Source organism: Heptranchias perlo, chromosome 8 (assembly GCF_035084215.1).
Source record: "Heptranchias perlo isolate sHepPer1 chromosome 8, sHepPer1.hap1, whole genome shotgun sequence".
NCBI lineage: Eukaryota > Metazoa > Chordata > Chondrichthyes > Hexanchiformes > Hexanchidae > Heptranchias > Heptranchias perlo.
Window position 1 is genome coordinate 34,670,192 of NC_090332.1, and position 16,690 is coordinate 34,686,881.

At 40.2% G+C, this 16,690-nt stretch overlaps 1 protein-coding gene across 7 annotated transcripts in view; it reads right to left on the reverse strand.

Annotated features, from left to right (window-relative positions):
- lpgat1 (lysophosphatidylglycerol acyltransferase 1) overlaps positions 1 to 16,690 on the reverse strand; it is an 81,808-nt gene that overhangs the window by 49,937 nt on the left and 15,181 nt on the right. For all 7 annotated transcript variants that reach the window (XR_010963659.1, XM_067988953.1, XM_067988952.1 and 4 more), the window contains 2 exons: positions 9,844 to 9,962; positions 3,243 to 3,338 (listed from right to left, as the gene is read on the reverse strand). Coding sequence is in view for 6 of the 7 variants with exons in the window: in XM_067988953.1 (XP_067845054.1) it covers positions 3,243 to 3,338; positions 9,844 to 9,962 (215 nt within the window). In the remaining variant the exon portion in view is untranslated. The remainder of the gene's footprint in view (positions 1 to 3,242; positions 3,339 to 9,843; positions 9,963 to 16,690) is intronic.

Sequence of the window (16,690 nt, forward strand, 5' to 3'; positions counted from 1 at the left end):
CAAGTTTTACTCAACTAATCTAGCTACTTAATTCAGTGATGTTCCAGTGACTGAACATGTTGAGTGCTGAGTCGATTACCACCTATAACTCTTGTAATTTGACTCAGCTATTTTAATACCTTTCATAAGATACTTATGCCAGCCGTTTCTTTCTTCCCACGTACAATACTTTACACTTTTATTAGTGAATTTCATCTGCTACTTATTTTAGTTGGCTCATTTTATAGGTCCTTGATTACTCTTCAGATTTGACTACTCCCTTCCAATTTGGTATCGTTAGTGAATCTGACCTCTTTGTATTGATGTTGAAGCAAAGTGGGGCGGGGGGGGGGGGAGAAAGAGATGCACAGAATGCCAGAGTCAGAGGAATGAAGAATTTGGAGGGGGCAGGGGGAAGAGAAGAGGGGTTCGAGGAAGTTACAGATAGGGAGGGGTGAGGCCATGAAGGGATTTAATCACAAGAATATGAATTTTAAATTGGAGGTGTTGGGGAACTGGGAGTCAATGTAGGTCAGCAAGGGCAGAGGTGATAGGTGGGTATGACTTGTTGCAGGATAAGATATGGGCAGCAGAATTTTGGATGAGCGGAAGAATGGGAGGCTGGCCATAAGTGGGCAATGTTACAAAGCGGGAAGTAGGCGGTATGTGTGTTGGGCAGGATATGGGGTTAGGCACTCAGCTTAGGGTCGAATAGGAGGCTGAAGGGGTGAACAATTTGGTTCAGTCCAAGATAGCGGCTGGGGAGAGGGATGGAATTAGTAACAAGGGTACGGAGTGGGGGCCAAAGACAATCGAAACATGGAGGAAAAAACTAAATGCAGAAATATGTAAAGTTATAAACTCGTGTTCTAGAGGTTTTGCAACAATGTACAGTTCTGAAGTTTTTCAAATTAAAATACTTAATGATGCACACTGCTCCCAGATCATTATCAGATATTCCCTGTAGGCTAGACATTTTCTCTTGTATTCTCTAGTGCACTTGTGTTTTTCCCTGTCTGACAAAACTGAAGAGACAAGTATGGAAACAATGAAATCATTACGTTCTGTTGAAGTAAAAAATACAACAGCTCACCTGGTTGAGACAAGTCTACTTCATCAACTCAAGTGTCACCAACACAATGAAACCCAACAACTAAAAATTGCCAGCACCTATCTGCTTATACCATCATGCAGGATACACATAACCTGACTGTCCTGGTTCATATTGTTAAAATCACAATGTGTTCCATTAATTGCCCATTAACACCAGGATCTACATTGTTCTAAAATATAGGATCTTCCATAGATGAGACACAGGGATCTGTTTTCTTTGATATCTTGTAGAAAAGAGGGAATTAAAAAATCTTTGAGGACTCAAATTCATATTAATAGTTTACCACCATCTGTTTAACTTACCATCTTCATACAAACATGCCCCAAAGGAAATCTTTGTGAAAGATGATCTCACCACAAACATAAATAAATTGAGCAAAATACCATTTCCATTCTAATTAGTAGTACTTTAAGGATCAATTTACACAAATCAAAACAGTTGCCCTCTGTCCAATTCCTCCAATGAGCCTTCCATTGCTGTCCCTTTTAAACAATACAATGTTTATTGGCATTCACTAATTTCCTTTATTTTACAGTCATGGCCTACTTTATATAATGCCACCTTAATAAAACAGTTTCTTCATATTTACAATAACATTAATTTTTACACATATTTTTTTTTTAAAAAGGGACTCGATCACATAAGAATTACCTCTCCCCAGAAAATAACTGGAACACTGAACTCCCTTTTCCAATGGTCTATATTCTTGAAAGTGAGCAAACTCACTCTAACCTGCATTATGCTTCATATTCTCAAATGGGAGGCCCCTGGTCTGGTAGGGAGTTGCTTTCATTGTACGAAAACCATTGCCCTATTTATAAACAGAAAATTGAATCCTATTTCATCTCTGGAATCTGCTCATAGCATTGACCGAGAAGGACAGCATTAATCATCAATACATCCCTTTTAATGAATGGATGAAAATACAGTCTGATAACTGACATCCTAACAGCCAATTTCATTTAATGAAATTTGTTTCAATGTATGTCTAAACTACAGAACAGGAAAATTCTTGGAACAATTTGGATCTTTGCTTCAGTAAAACCTGTTAGCGACCATCAAAGATCTACCTTGCAACAGTAAAGTATACATCAGTGATTCCACAACTAATATATTTAGGAAGAAAAATGCAACATATTTTTGAAAATGTTCCCAATTATAAAAAGGAAACTGAGCACCGATCTATCCCCACCCAGCAAGCCAATCATCCTGGAAGTGAATTAGCATTTCAACCGCATATCATCCAGCTGGTGACCGAACACTGTTTACCCAGTAACGCACAAACATGACCAATCACGATAAGCTCACTACCCATCTCTGTTCGTTACACAAGAAAAAACAAACAGCAGCATTTGTTTTTTTGTTTAAAAAAAATGAACTACCTGCAAGCACGAAACCCAAATCAGGCCTCCAGGTACGGTTTACAATTAATGAAGTAAATAAAAAATTTTTTTAGAAACTATCCAGGCCAGCTCATTTATCATAAATACACTTTGACTTCTTTTAGCTCAAACAAAAACTGCTAATGTAGATATAGAAATATTAGAATCAAAAACAGAAATTGCTGGAAACACCCAGGTCAGGCAGGAGAACACAGAAGTTCATACTTCTGGTGTGGACAGATTTTCAGGTTTCCAACATGTGCAGTTTTCAAAAAAAAATTTAGAGAAAGACTAGTTTGGGTAGCTGCAATTCAATTTTAATGGAGGGCACCCGCAACACAAAGTAATCCTTAATGCCAACATTAACTGGCACAAAAACATCAATTCACAGAGGGCTCAAGTGTGAAATGGGAAACCCATTATGATGCTGTGAGGTGCGCTCTCCTGAGACAGAAGCTAGGGCACAAAGAAATACGAAGGGACCTGTTGGAGTGTGGGAAAGAGTTGCTCACATTGCATTCGGTTTGCCACTCAATGCAAGAGTGCTTAAACCAGTTATTTGGTGCAAAGTGGTAATGTGTTGTATTTACCAACATGGGAATAACATGCCCTGCTTTATTTCCCTTTCCCCTGACATTCAAACTTCAGGACTGTTTGGAAAATGTACAAGCAGTATGCTCCGCAGTAAACAGTAACAACTGGTTTTGTTTGTGTGGTTATTGCTATAAACACATGCTAATTAGCAACACAGACATCATTACCCTCACCTGTCGAATGAAGAAATCCCCATGGATGAGAGAGACAACACCAAAGTTTGTAAACTTGAAAACGTATTCCATTAGCCACATCATGTGGCAAACTACCTGTTAGAGCAACAAAAACAAACGGATCAATAGGCATGCAAACTACTAGCATCAGAAAACAGTTAACTGAGGACAATTACTGGAAAGAGTCAGTAAATAAGAGTACATTGTAATAAAGGGCATAAGTTCCCAGAGGATGTTACTTTGGAAGGATAAACTAAACATTAAACATCCTTTGAGGATGAAAGGACCAAAGTCTACTTATGTACCTTGAGAAACAGTTTACTCTCTCTGTTCACCACAAAGCCATTTCCTAATCCTTACCTAAATATAAAATCTTGGTCAATGATCTATTCTTTTGCCTGCACATGTACATTAGCCTTTCATTCTATTACATTAATCCTGTACCCACCCTCTCTGTTCGTACTGCCTATAAAATATTTCCATTTGATGCTCAGTCCTTTTTGCTTTCTTGTAGTACCCACCCTTCTTTATTATTATAGGTCTATTTAACACGACAGATATAACTGGCAAGCTGAGGACAAGAGAAGAATCCTGCTCAAAGAAGAATGGCTTTTTAAACATTATTTTTTAAAAAGCAGTGCAGCTAAACCAATACTCTGGCTTACTTAAATTTCTGTTCGCCAGAATCTTCACAATCTTAAATTTGCAGCAAGTCCTTTAATGGCGCACTCATACTCCATCGACGGAAGTTGGGACCAAATCGCCCCTTGCTCACTCCATTCACAAACACTCGAGAATCTCAACCAAACTCATGTTAGCTCCTTTGCCGGCAGCGTTGTGATGTCATGAGGTCACAACATATGCAAACAAAACAACTTAGTGAATTTTTAAAATTATATTTCATTTTATCCTCCGGAGGGACACTAACCCCTGCAATGAATTTTGACATTTAAGAAAGTTTCTTCTTAGTATTGCTAAACTTTGCCCTTTGAGATGTGAATTGCAGACCACCATGTTTATATTGCAGTCTGAGATACGCAGTTTGGATCTGAAACCATCAAGTGCAGGCAATGGACAATCAGATCTGGAAATTGCTTCTTTAGCATCAATGTGAAGTGGGAACTGCTCAACAGCAACGCTAAAGATGGTGTATGAAATCACCCTAGGTGTCAGGAATATAAATGATTTTTAAAATAAGTGGATATATCGCAGAAACAGCTGACCTGCTACTTCCCTGGTTTATCAATTAATAAAAACTTAGAGAAGGCCTCAAGCCTATGGCGCAAAATATCAACAGGGTTAAAAATAGGAGGCCAAGGCATATCAGGAAATAGCAAATAGATTATGCCAATGATGGATGTTTAAAGCCCTTGGATGCTAAGAGGAGGGGAAAGATTGAGGAAGCTAAGAAGTATTGATGTCCTAGGAAAGAATGAGTTATAGCAGGAACTTGTCCACACCAGGTCATCTGGCATTTCAGAGATATTTTTTTAAAATATTATTGTATTAATGGAAGAAGGCATTACTGACCAAAGACACCAATAGATGGAAAAAATTACTTGTGGTCTATGCGTACAAGCGCTTTTGATGCGGGCATTACTCATTTAAGTCAAGGGTATGGTAGTGTAGTGGTTATGATACTGGACGAGTAATCCAAAGGCCTAGACCAATAATTCAGAGAACGCAAGTTCAAACCCAATCATGGCAGTTTGAGAATTTGAATCCTTCTCAGCCTGCTCCCAAGGTCCCTACCATCATAAATGCCAGTTTTCAGCTAATTCAATTCACTCCACATAACATCAAGAAACGGCCGACAGCAAAGGCTATTGGCCTCAACAACATCCCAGCTATAGTACTGAAGACTTGTGCTCCAGAACTAGCCGCACCCCCAACCAAGCTGTTCCAGTATAGCTACAACAGTAGCATCTATCTGACAATGTGCAAAATTGCCCAGGTATATCCTGGCCAGGACAAATCCAACCCGGCTAATTACCGCAGTATCAGCCTACTCCTAGTCATTAGCAAAGTGATAGCACTGTTGATGACTCAACCTATCAAGAGGCACTTACTCACCAATAACCTACTCACTGATGCTCAGTTTGGGCTCCAAACCTCATTACAACCTTGGTTGAAACATAATACTACAGCTGAATTCCAGAAGTGAGGTGAGAGTGACTGCCCTCGACATCAAGGCAGCACTTGATCTTGTGTGGCACCAAGGAGTCCTAGTAAAATTGTAGTCAATGGGAAACAGGGGGAAAACTCTCCAGTGACCAGAAACCCAACTGGACCAGCCACATAAATACAGTGGCTACTACAGCAGGTCAAAAACTGGGTATTCTGTGACAAGTGGCTCACTTCCTGAGGGCTCCAAACCCTCCCCACCACTTACAAGGCACAAGTCAGGAGTGTGATGGAATACTCTCCACTTGCCTGGATGGGTGCAACACCAACACTCAAGAAGCTCGACACCATCTCTAAGATAAAGTAGTCTGTTTGATCGACACTTCATCCACCAGCCTAAATATCCACCCTATCAATCACCAGCATACCATGACTGCAGTGTGTACTATCTACAAGATACACTGCAGCAACTTTCCAAGGCTTCTTCGGCAACTCCTCCCAAACCCACAACCTCCACTATCTATAAGGATAAAGGCAGGAGGTGCATAGGAACACCTCTAAGGTCCCTTCCAAGTTACACACCATCCTGACTTGGACACATATCGCCATTCTTTCATGTAGCTGTGTACTGCAAATTGGGTTATGCAGGAGATGTCCCCTGTAGCAGCCTGGAAGGAGCCAATGGCAATGATGTTAAGGGCTGTGGTGACTAACAGCCAAAGCATGGCCCCCTGATCCAGCAGGCAGCAGGTCCTGCAGCAGTTTGCCTGAAGAAACGCAGCCTCCTAATGCACTGCTCCAGATAGATCCAAAAAAACTGACACTTGGCCTGTACATCCTGTGGGGTGGATATAGCCTCCTATGAGCAGCCCCCTAATCTATGGTCTTCTAATAGGCCCAGCTGCTACTCATGCTGGTTGCCGAGGCTGCGGCTCTTCCTCTATCCAAATGAAACTAGCTAGAACAGCACCCACAATAAGCAGATAGATCTTACTGCACTTAAGTAAGGCAAAAAATGCAAGAAAGAAGTGATCTGGAAGCTGGAAACTCTGACAATCCAAAATAGCACAATGGTATACAGATCCTATGATTCAATTACCTGCAGGTGAGTGCCTCTTTAAATACTGCTTCAGCGATTCGGAAAGAACTATTCTGCTAGGTTTTACTGGCAAGTTGGGTGCTGGGATTTCAGAGATTGTGTTAAAATGGTGTTGGGGTCCTAATTGTGTCATTGGGCCCTGATTTGCAAACATTAATGAGGCTCCCCCCGTCCCTGTGGGCACAGTTAAAATGGCGGTTGATAGGAACACAGTGGAAAGTACTGTACAGCAGTTTTAACCGCCCATATGCCCCATTCCTACCTGGCGGGCAGGATTAAAATCACCCCTATAGATGCTTACAGCACCTGAGATGACCATTTGGTCTATCGTGAAAATGGCAGCTCTTTGTTAGAGAAATCCAAGATTAATCCTTGCTATCTATCTCCATAGCCCTGCATCATCTGCTTCAAATGCTCATCTACTATTCCCTTAAAAGATGCATGTGTCTCTGCATCAATTACTCCTTCCATTGTTGGCAGTGTCTTCTTTTGAATGAGATGTTAAACGAGGCCCATTTGCCTGTCCAGGTGGACATAAGTTCCAATGACACAATTCGAAGTACATGGCTCCCAGTCAATACTCCTCCACCAAGAAAACAAATTAACTGGTCATTAATCACATTTGCCGATTGTGGGATCTTGCTGTGTCCAAATTGGCTGCCATGTTTACCTACATAAAAGTGACACTTCAAAGTAACTAATTGGATGCAAAGTGCTTGAGATATGATTGAAAGGAGGAAGTAATAAATATTAATTTGTAAAGGACAATATTAACTTTCCAACTGTCCTTTAAAAATTAACTACAATCACCCTAGCTACAAGAAATTGTATATATTTGCTTCATCCTCATCAATATTCCCCCCCCACCCTTAATCCAAGTTGGGTAGGAACTACCCATTTTTAGCTAATGAATCCAATCTTTCAGCCAATGATCCCAAGTGCTAAAGTCTCTGTATAACCATTTACTGAAATGTTGAAACTTCAGAATAAGCAGATCTGTCAGCCGCAGTAAAGGACTTTGTAGTGAGCTGCAGTAAAAGATCTGTAATGTTAATCTGCTCTTAAAACTAACTTAATGTGTTTAAGAAATAAAGCACCATTAAAGGAGATTAAATATACTGTTATTAATATCGTGTTCAAACTGATTTCTTAGACTTTCATTAAGCAATATCTTATTTCATTCATCAACGATTAATGGGATCTCATACTATGCAGGTGAGATGCTGAAAATCAATGTATCCACTAATAAATACTGATAATATTTGCTGGAAATTATATGTTCATGAGGGATAATGCAGGTTGCCACAAGTATTTGATGGAAGTTAGACACAGCTTGGAATTTAAACATCAACAGGAACTAATATAAACTGAAATTGCAATAACAAGATCAGATGTGATGAATGCGTCAGTCATGCAGTGCCCAGTAGCCATGAAAAAATATCCCACGGACAATAACTTGAAAACAAAACGGCCTTGAAAATGGAATGATCAGCGCTGCAATGGTACAAGCTCCTTAGACAGTCATTCTGACATTCATTGATATAACAGCAAGGCAGCTAAATAGATCAGAAGAGAAACAGTGTCAAGTCAAGCACACATCTTTCACCTGGCTGCCTGTTGAGGGGTACAGAACCTGGGACCTTCTGGTCTGTAACTCAGCAGCTCGTTGGATAAACTTACTAAACTACCAGGGATCCTATAAAATATTAAATGACAAGATAAAGAATTAGCCCAAATCTTGAGATAAACTGACAAAGACGGCCTTTAAAGTGGTAAATTTAATATAAGGCTACAATGAACTGTATTTATATTGTGCCTTTAATGTAGAAAAACATCCTGAGGAGCTCTGCAGAGAGAAATATAAAAAGGAACGGATGCAGAGTCATGGTGGGAGAATTAGTAAAGTTTACCGAAAGCGTGGCCAAAAAGATGGGTTTTTAAGAAGGCACAATGTATTTCCAGACTTGCTCACACTTTAGTCTCAGAATATCTTTTTGTAGACTGTAGGTGCATTACACTTACAAGACTATTTGACAAAGTATGGATCGACAACAGGGCAGAGTTGTCTTGCTCAAAAAAGTTATATGCGAGGGGGCCAACTGGTGAGCCATGAGAGAAATTAAGTTCCTGGAGCAGGGCATTCATACATTTGGCAAAGAGATCAGCCTGTATATTTTCAGAAGGTAGTTAAAGCCACTTTAAAATTAAACCTTTGCCCTTCAGAATAAGTCAGCATTATTGTATAGGGTGAGCACACCAAATGTAAGGATGCGTGCTTTAATTAGTGTTCTCCACATCTTAATACAAAGGATAACAAAAATTGTATGAGTATATATCCCTTCATATAGCATATACAATACTGGAGCTGGCATGGTATATTCTGAGAAGCATTGAAGCCATATTGGCAGGACAGGGGTGGGAGGGAATGTTAACGTTTTGCTCAACTGGAGGCCAATCATCTCAGCCCCAGGACATTGCTGCAGGAGTTCTTTAGGGCAGTGTCCTAGGTCCAACCATCTTCAGCTGCTTCATCAATGACCTTCCCTCCATCATAAGGTCAGAAATGGGCATGTTTGCTGATGATTGCACAGTGTTCAGCTCCATTCGCAACCCCTCAAATAATGAAGCAGTCCGTGCCCGCATGCAGCAAGACCTGGACAACATCCAGGCTTGGGCTGATAAGTGGCAAGTAACATTCGCGCCAGACAAGTGCCAGGCAACGACCATATTCAACAAGAGGGAGCCTAACCACCTTCCCTTGACATTCAAAGGCATTACCATCGCTGAATCCTGGGGATCACCATTGACCAGAAACTTAACTGGACCAGCCACATACATACTGTGGCTGCAAGAGCAGGTCAAAGGCTGGGTATTTGCAGTGACTCACCTCCTGACTCCCCAAAGCCTGTCCACCATCTACAAGGCACAAGTCAGGAGTGTGATGGAATACTCTCCACTTGCCTGGATGAGTGCAGCTCCAACACTACAAGAAGCTCGACACCATCCAGGACAAAGCAGCCTGCTTGATTGGCATCCCATCCACCACCCTAAACATTCACTCCCTATACCACCGGCACACCACGGCTGCAGTGTGTACCATCTACAGGATGCACTGCAGCAACTCGCCAAGGCTTCTTCGACAGCACCTCCCAGACCCGCGACCTCTGCCACCTAGAAGGACAAGGGCAGCAGGCACGTGGGAACAACACCACCTTCTCATGGGCAATTAGGGATGGGCAATAAATGCTGGCCTTGCCTCCGACACCCATGAATGAATAAAATAAAAATTGCCGGCGATACTCAAAGAACACCCTGTGTGTCTGGTTCAAACTTGGAATACAAAGATGACACAAACTACCATAAGGTTGCAGACCCTACCGTTCCTTTGTCCTGGAGACACATCATGAGGGTGCAGACATCACCTGTTGCCTGATGATTCACCAAGACCATGGTTTCATCTTCAGTAATTGCTTTCACGTCATCTCCCGATTCAACCACTAGGACAGAAAAATCATTTGTAGCATGATTACCAGTCTGTGGTAAAAACAACTCCCTTCACACCCATGGCAGATATGTAATAGATCACTGTATCAGCTGGCAAACATACAAACATGCAATACCACAAATATGTGAAAAACGTTTTCATGGGCTCAGTAAACAAGCAAGTTGAAATGAAATTCAAGCATCAAGGTTACTGATCATGCAACGGTCTAGTTATATTTTCTGAAATTAGAAGTGCAATGTGCTATTAATCGAACCACCATTGTTCTTTACATTAGTTTTACGAGATTCACCTCCCCCCCAACCCCACCTCCAATTTTATCTCTTCCATTCTTGAATGTAATGAATCTTGCTGGAGGAGAGACCCTCAGGCACTGTTAGACCACTGATTCCTCCAAGTGGCCATTCTTATGTATGAACCTACACAATTGAGTTTTTACGGCACATGGGGGAAGGGGGCATCACATCAGAGTCTGATCCTGTTCTCATCAATGTCCACGTGTGCAACATGCAATAGGGGTCACTCTGTGGTAGTCAGGAGTCATCGACCCCTTTCTCCCTGGTCTAGAAATGTTGAGAGCAATTATTGTATCTCTACTGCTGGCATAAATAAAGGTTTGAGCAAAAAGCTACATTAAAGTTCACAGTGTACTTTCACACAGTCAAATTTCTGAGCTATGTATGCCAAGCAGATTCCACTCCATTATAATTAATAAGGTGACTTCAATATCAGTCATAATACAATAAAGAACTTCAACCCAAACAACATTTCACTGCTTTTATAAAACGACAGGAGGGTGCAAAAAAGCACTATTGAGGTTTTTGTTTTATTTTGCATTTTCAGACTATACTTTTTAAAAAGTTATTCAGATTTGATAATCACTCATGCAAGTTTTTGGATGGGTTTTTCAAGCTGTGATTAAGTTTATCCCGTGGCGGGGGGGGGGGGGGGGGGGGGGGGGGAAGAGAAACGGGGAAGAGCAGGAATCACACATTTTCAGAAAGTTTAATTGAATACAGCATCCTGAACAAAAAGATTTCACGTTAACAAAAAAATGGGCTTTTTAAGTGGGTGTTCCACACCCAGTATCGAATTAAACATCATTTTTTTTTAAAACGGTGAAGTTGCAAACCTGATCTGAACTTTATCTAGTTTTAAATATTAATTTTAGGGTGCCATCACTTGTTGGAGCTGCATATAATTTCCACAACAGACAGAGGAACAGTGTCCCTCAGTTGCACTGGCACGCCTCAAGTAACACTGGCTGAAGCACAAGAGCACGATGCCAGGCTGCCACAGGAGGTATATGATTCGGAAAGAACAGTGGTAGGAGGAATTAAAATAGATTGATTCAATACAGTCAAAAAATTGATAACACAGTTAAAAGTATAAACAACGAAGAATATAGTGATACAGCTAGTCTCTCATTTCCTCTATATCAGGATCATCCAAAAGGAACATTCGATATAAAATTGAAGCATTGATATTAGAGATCCATTTTCAAATAGCAGTTTCTGCTAAAAGTTATTCTATAAGTTTTTGTACAGGTTATGATTTATTAGTGTCAAATAAGTTGTGCATGGCTTGGGCCGGGGGGGGGGGGGGGGGGGGGGGGGTGGCGGGGGAGAGGTAAACTGGCCTAGAAGCCAGGATCTCTCTTCACACCCGTCTCCATGTTGGTGGAGCAACTGAAAAGGCAGTACAAGCAGTTTGGGGACATCTTGCGGCTAAAATATCCCAATAGGTCAGCCATGGCTCAATGGTAGCACTCTTACCTGAGTCAGGTCATGGATTCAACCCCCACTCGAGACTTGGGCACATAATCTAGGATAACACTTTAGTGCAATACTGAGGGATAGCTGCATTGCAGAAACGCCGCCTTTCGAATGACACCCTGTCTGCCCTCTCAGGTGGGCGTAAAAGATCCCCTGGTACGATTCGAAGAAAAGAAGGGGAATTTTCCTGGTGTCCTGGCCAATATTTATCCCTCAACCAACATTACTAAAAACAGATTATCTGGTCACTATCTCATTGCTGTTTGTGGGACCTTGCTGTGCGCAAATTGGCTACCATGTTTCCCTACAACAGTGACCACAATTCAAAAGTACTTCATTGGCTGCAAAGCACTTTGGGATAACCTGAGGTCATGAAAGGTGCTTTATAAATGCAAGTTTGTTCTTTCTCCCAATAATTGAGGATTAAATGGATGGGAGAAGTGGAAATGGGGTGGGGTGATCATTTTTAATCACCATTTAGGCAATAAATGTTCGGTGGATCACCTGTCTATTATAGAAACCACTCGATTTTCACTTCCATTGTGGATATGAAAATCAGGTGATTTCTGCAACAGGTGAGTGATCCGCCCAGTCAGTTTACTGCCTGAGCAGTGAAGACAAAAATGACCCAGAGGATGTTTTTTTAAAAAAAGATTAAAATGTATTAGCAAGTTTCAACTGGCAATCCCTTAAATGCCACAACAAACTGGTTAAGTTAGTCAAATGAATGTATATTTTGTGCCAAGAGACAAGTATTGCCTTAGGAATTGGAGTGAGCCAAGCAATCCCTATGTTGTCATGTTGGAGGTTTGCTTCTCTCAAACATTCTTTGATGATCAGACACTTTGAAATAAACTTTTATTTCACTCTATTTGGCTTGTTTAAGAAGGACAACCCATTTATACTGCACTTGCTCTCTGTATAATCGTTGATGTCATGTACACAAAAGCCAGTCAAGACTTCACAGTCACATTCTGTGTCACATCAACCACTATTAGAACCAGCCTTTACCATAAATAAGTATTACTTCTTCCTCCCCCAATCTAATTCAAAACTAACAAAACATGGAAGAGATTCAGTAAGAGATCCAAGCCAATTATCCCACTGTGTTACACTGAGGTCTGGGTTACAGAAAAGACACTCTCAAAACTTTTTTTTACATAACTAACATGCTCCAAGTTGAAGGCCGTGGTTTATCAGAGCATCAGTGAGGAGTAACTATTGTGAAACAAAGGAATACTTCAGAATAAAACCTTATTATGGTCTTATCAAGAATCTGTCCGAAAATTATCTTGACCTAGTTACCCCCTTCCTCAAAGTGAATAAAAGAAAAACCATTGCTGACCACCTAATCAGGGCTACCATCTTGAGGTTTTACAGTGAAATATGATGTTTCTATGCTTAATCTCAGCTTCCTGTCAATGTTTGTCTGATTATGTTCCTGTAAAATGCCTTGGGACATTTTACTGTGTTCAAGGTGCTATATAAATGCAAATTGTTGTTGTTCCAGCAATCCCACTGCTTCACGGAAAACAAGCAATGGGAAGTGCTGGGAACCAGGTCGAAAACAAAATAAGGCTGCATGGTGAATTTTTTTATAAATTAGATACAAAGTATCGATACTCCAGGATAAAACCTATTTGTTTAAGCAGAGGCCTTATGTTTACTCAAAGAAAGAGGTAAAAAACAAGGGGAATACTCTTGCACATTTCTTGGCATATCGTATGCTGACCCACATAGAATAGTGCACTGAAAAATATTTTAAAAGTAAGCTAATGTTAAGATGAGCAAAGGAAATACTGAAATGGTTTTGGGTCCTACATAACAAGTGATAAATGATCAGAACAGAGGTCAGCATGCTATAAATTAATGAAGAAAGGAAAGGCAGGTGGAAAAGATGGTGTCCTAACAGATACTGCAACATATGGGAGGTCTTGGTGTAAAACACTGTAATATGATCTAAAGTCTAGGAATCCTACCATGGATTTGGCCAGAACCACATTCACATTACTCCCTCCCCCTGAAAAAAAACGAAGATGACTGAATGTGGAGAATGTAGAACCATGCACCATTTTGTGAAAGTATACCTAAAAATCTGAAGAGAAAGAAAAGGGCAGGATTGGGAATTGAGGAACAGTTTGGTTTTAGATGCAGGAAGGGAACCCAATGGAATATTTGGTTTGAGAATAATTTGTGAGTGAAGAACAAAATGAAGAGAAGCATAAACATGCTTAATAGATTACAAGAAAGCAAAGGAAAGGGTGAAGCGATACTGATTAACATGTTCTACTGAGTCGGAATTGATAGGAAAGACAAGACTCAAGAATTGTTACTGAGAACAACAAGCAACATTGAAGTTGATAGTGAGTTAACAAAATAGATTAAGAAATGCTACATCACCCAATCTTTCAACAACTACTATATATTAAATTTGGTACGTGGCACAAGCATTTAGTTGAAAATTCATAAGTACCTGCAATATCTGTTGTAAGCTGTGCTGTGATGGGTACTTTCAGAGTTAAAAATGTCACACAAAGCTACTAGTTTATAGTGAGAGTATTTCACCCTGTGATTACAAACTTGGCCACTGGGATCCAACTCTTCTGTCAAAATGCTTCTTGAAATGTATTTTTCAGCCACCCTTTACCTCAGTAATTAACATTTCTAATGGCTCAAAATAAAAGTTTAAACAAAATTAATTTTTAAAATTCTATATTTCACAGTAATATTGAGGATTTTAAAGGAGAGGTGAGAGGAGGGGTGGAATAAAGTGAGATACTCAAAGGAGAAGGTGGCAGAGTAAGGTGTGACTTGGTGTTAAAGGCCACACCACCATCACAGCAGTTTGGGCAGGGCAGGGCAGGTGATGGAAAGTACTTGTATAGCCAGGTGGGAAGGGGCAAGATCTCACCAAACAGTTACAACAGATCCGTTTGTTAAAATGCTAATCTGTACTGTAACCAGGCTAGTTCTAATCTGAAGAGATGAGAAAATGCAACAAGGTTTCTTATAATCTCAAATCACAGTTTTATCTTTTCTGATACTCTTAGCATATTTTTAAAAATTGTAATCATAGGCCCTTGCCTTTTTTAACTAAAAAGATAATAACAAGAAACTAATCCATAAAAGGAGGCATGATATTATGTAGAAATGGCAATTTTTTTTTCCATAATGAGGAGAGATCTGTATGATATTTACACATGCAAATGACACAACATATATAAAACACAATTTACATCATGGTTCATGTTTGTAAACAAAACATTTGCTGCACTTTTCCACGAGAAACGTGTACCTTTAAGGAACATTAAAACTTGCCTGCAACTCTCGGACAGCTCAAAATCCTGCAAGCAGCCATTTTGCCAGTAATTAGTATATAAATTTATTAGCATCCAAAGTCACCAAACACTCCCAGGTCACATAGGAGTACAATACCCCATTGCACCAATGCAATTTCCCTCTTCTCCACCCGCCCCCCCCCCCCTCCTCCATTTTGCAGACAAGCAATTTGTGAGCCTTGAGCATCAGGCAATTGCCAATTTATGGGTAGTTTTATGCTGTGGCCCCACACTCCAAGAACTGACCTAGGAACTCTCAAATTCATTTCATGGAAAACCCTTACAACCAGAGGGTAACCAATCAGGTCTTCAATCTTGGTTTGATTTAAATCCTAATGTGAGTGGTAATCAAAGGTTATTTCAATATGATTAATATAGGAGTTTCACTTTAACTGAGGTTAACAGCAACATGACAATTTGTAACAAGGAGATCTCTGAAACTGCTAATTCAAGGAATCTTGATATATCAGGTTATTCCTACTGACCTGTAATGCATTGCACACACCCAAACTACTGCATAGTGAGGTTTTTTTTGTTTATTTACAAAAAGAAAAAGAATTAGGAAGTGCAATGTATCCCTACAGCAAGCCAACTCCGTGCAATGCTTTGCCTTGGTTGCACTGCTGTAATTGTAATTCTTGAAAGATCTGACATGGTGCATCTCACATTATGGACAGTAGCCAGTGCTAGAATATTTATCAAGTAGGCTTTGGAGAAAGGAAAGCATGTAATCCAAGCTGGAGACTATGGCAAGATTAGAAAGTCAATCCTTATCAAGTGTGGCTTTCCAGTAGAGCTGTTGTAGCTCCATGGCTAGGCCCGAGAAATACACTCACAATTAGGTTACTACAAAGATATATCACAACTTTTTAAAGTTTATTATAAAATAGGGAAAAAACATGCCATGCACAGCACAACCCAATAGAAGCAATCTGACGTCAGAGTCTTTTTCTTTCGCTGTTTGAAGGCCATCTCAGTTACAAGCTGTCAGGTTATTGCTGTAGGCTGTATTCCAAAAACGGAAGATTTAATTAGAAGGAGATAGGATCCACTGATCAGATATTGAGGAAATGATACCAAGAATGCAGCACCACCAGAATGACAAAACTTGTATTTGGAGAATTTAAAGAGAACTCCTTAAAAGGACAAAGTTTTTTGCATAATGTAAAACACGAAGAAAATATACTTAACGCATTATTGCAATCCTCAAAATGTTTCCAATGCCCCTTTCCCCCAGTTCCTCCCTTTTCACGACATTCTGAGTAGGACTAACTAGGTTTTGAGTCTGAGTTCTGCAGTAACATGTTCCACAGAACTAATTCCCATTTCTAATCTGATTTAATTTAATGTCCCTCATGGGTGCCCCATGTCTCCATAATTTTTCCTTTAACTTGTACGCAGAAAGTGCCAATGTACCACCTTGTGGTTTCTTTATTGTGACTATCAATGCTGCTCTGCAGTTGGCCGATAGCACAAATGCCATGTTGTTAATAGATGTATTAAGTTTATTGGTATCAATACACTACAGTAAAAGTTGCATTTAGGAACATAGGAACACAGGAACTGGAGTCGGCCATTCAGCCCCTCGTGCTTGCTCCGCCATTTGATAA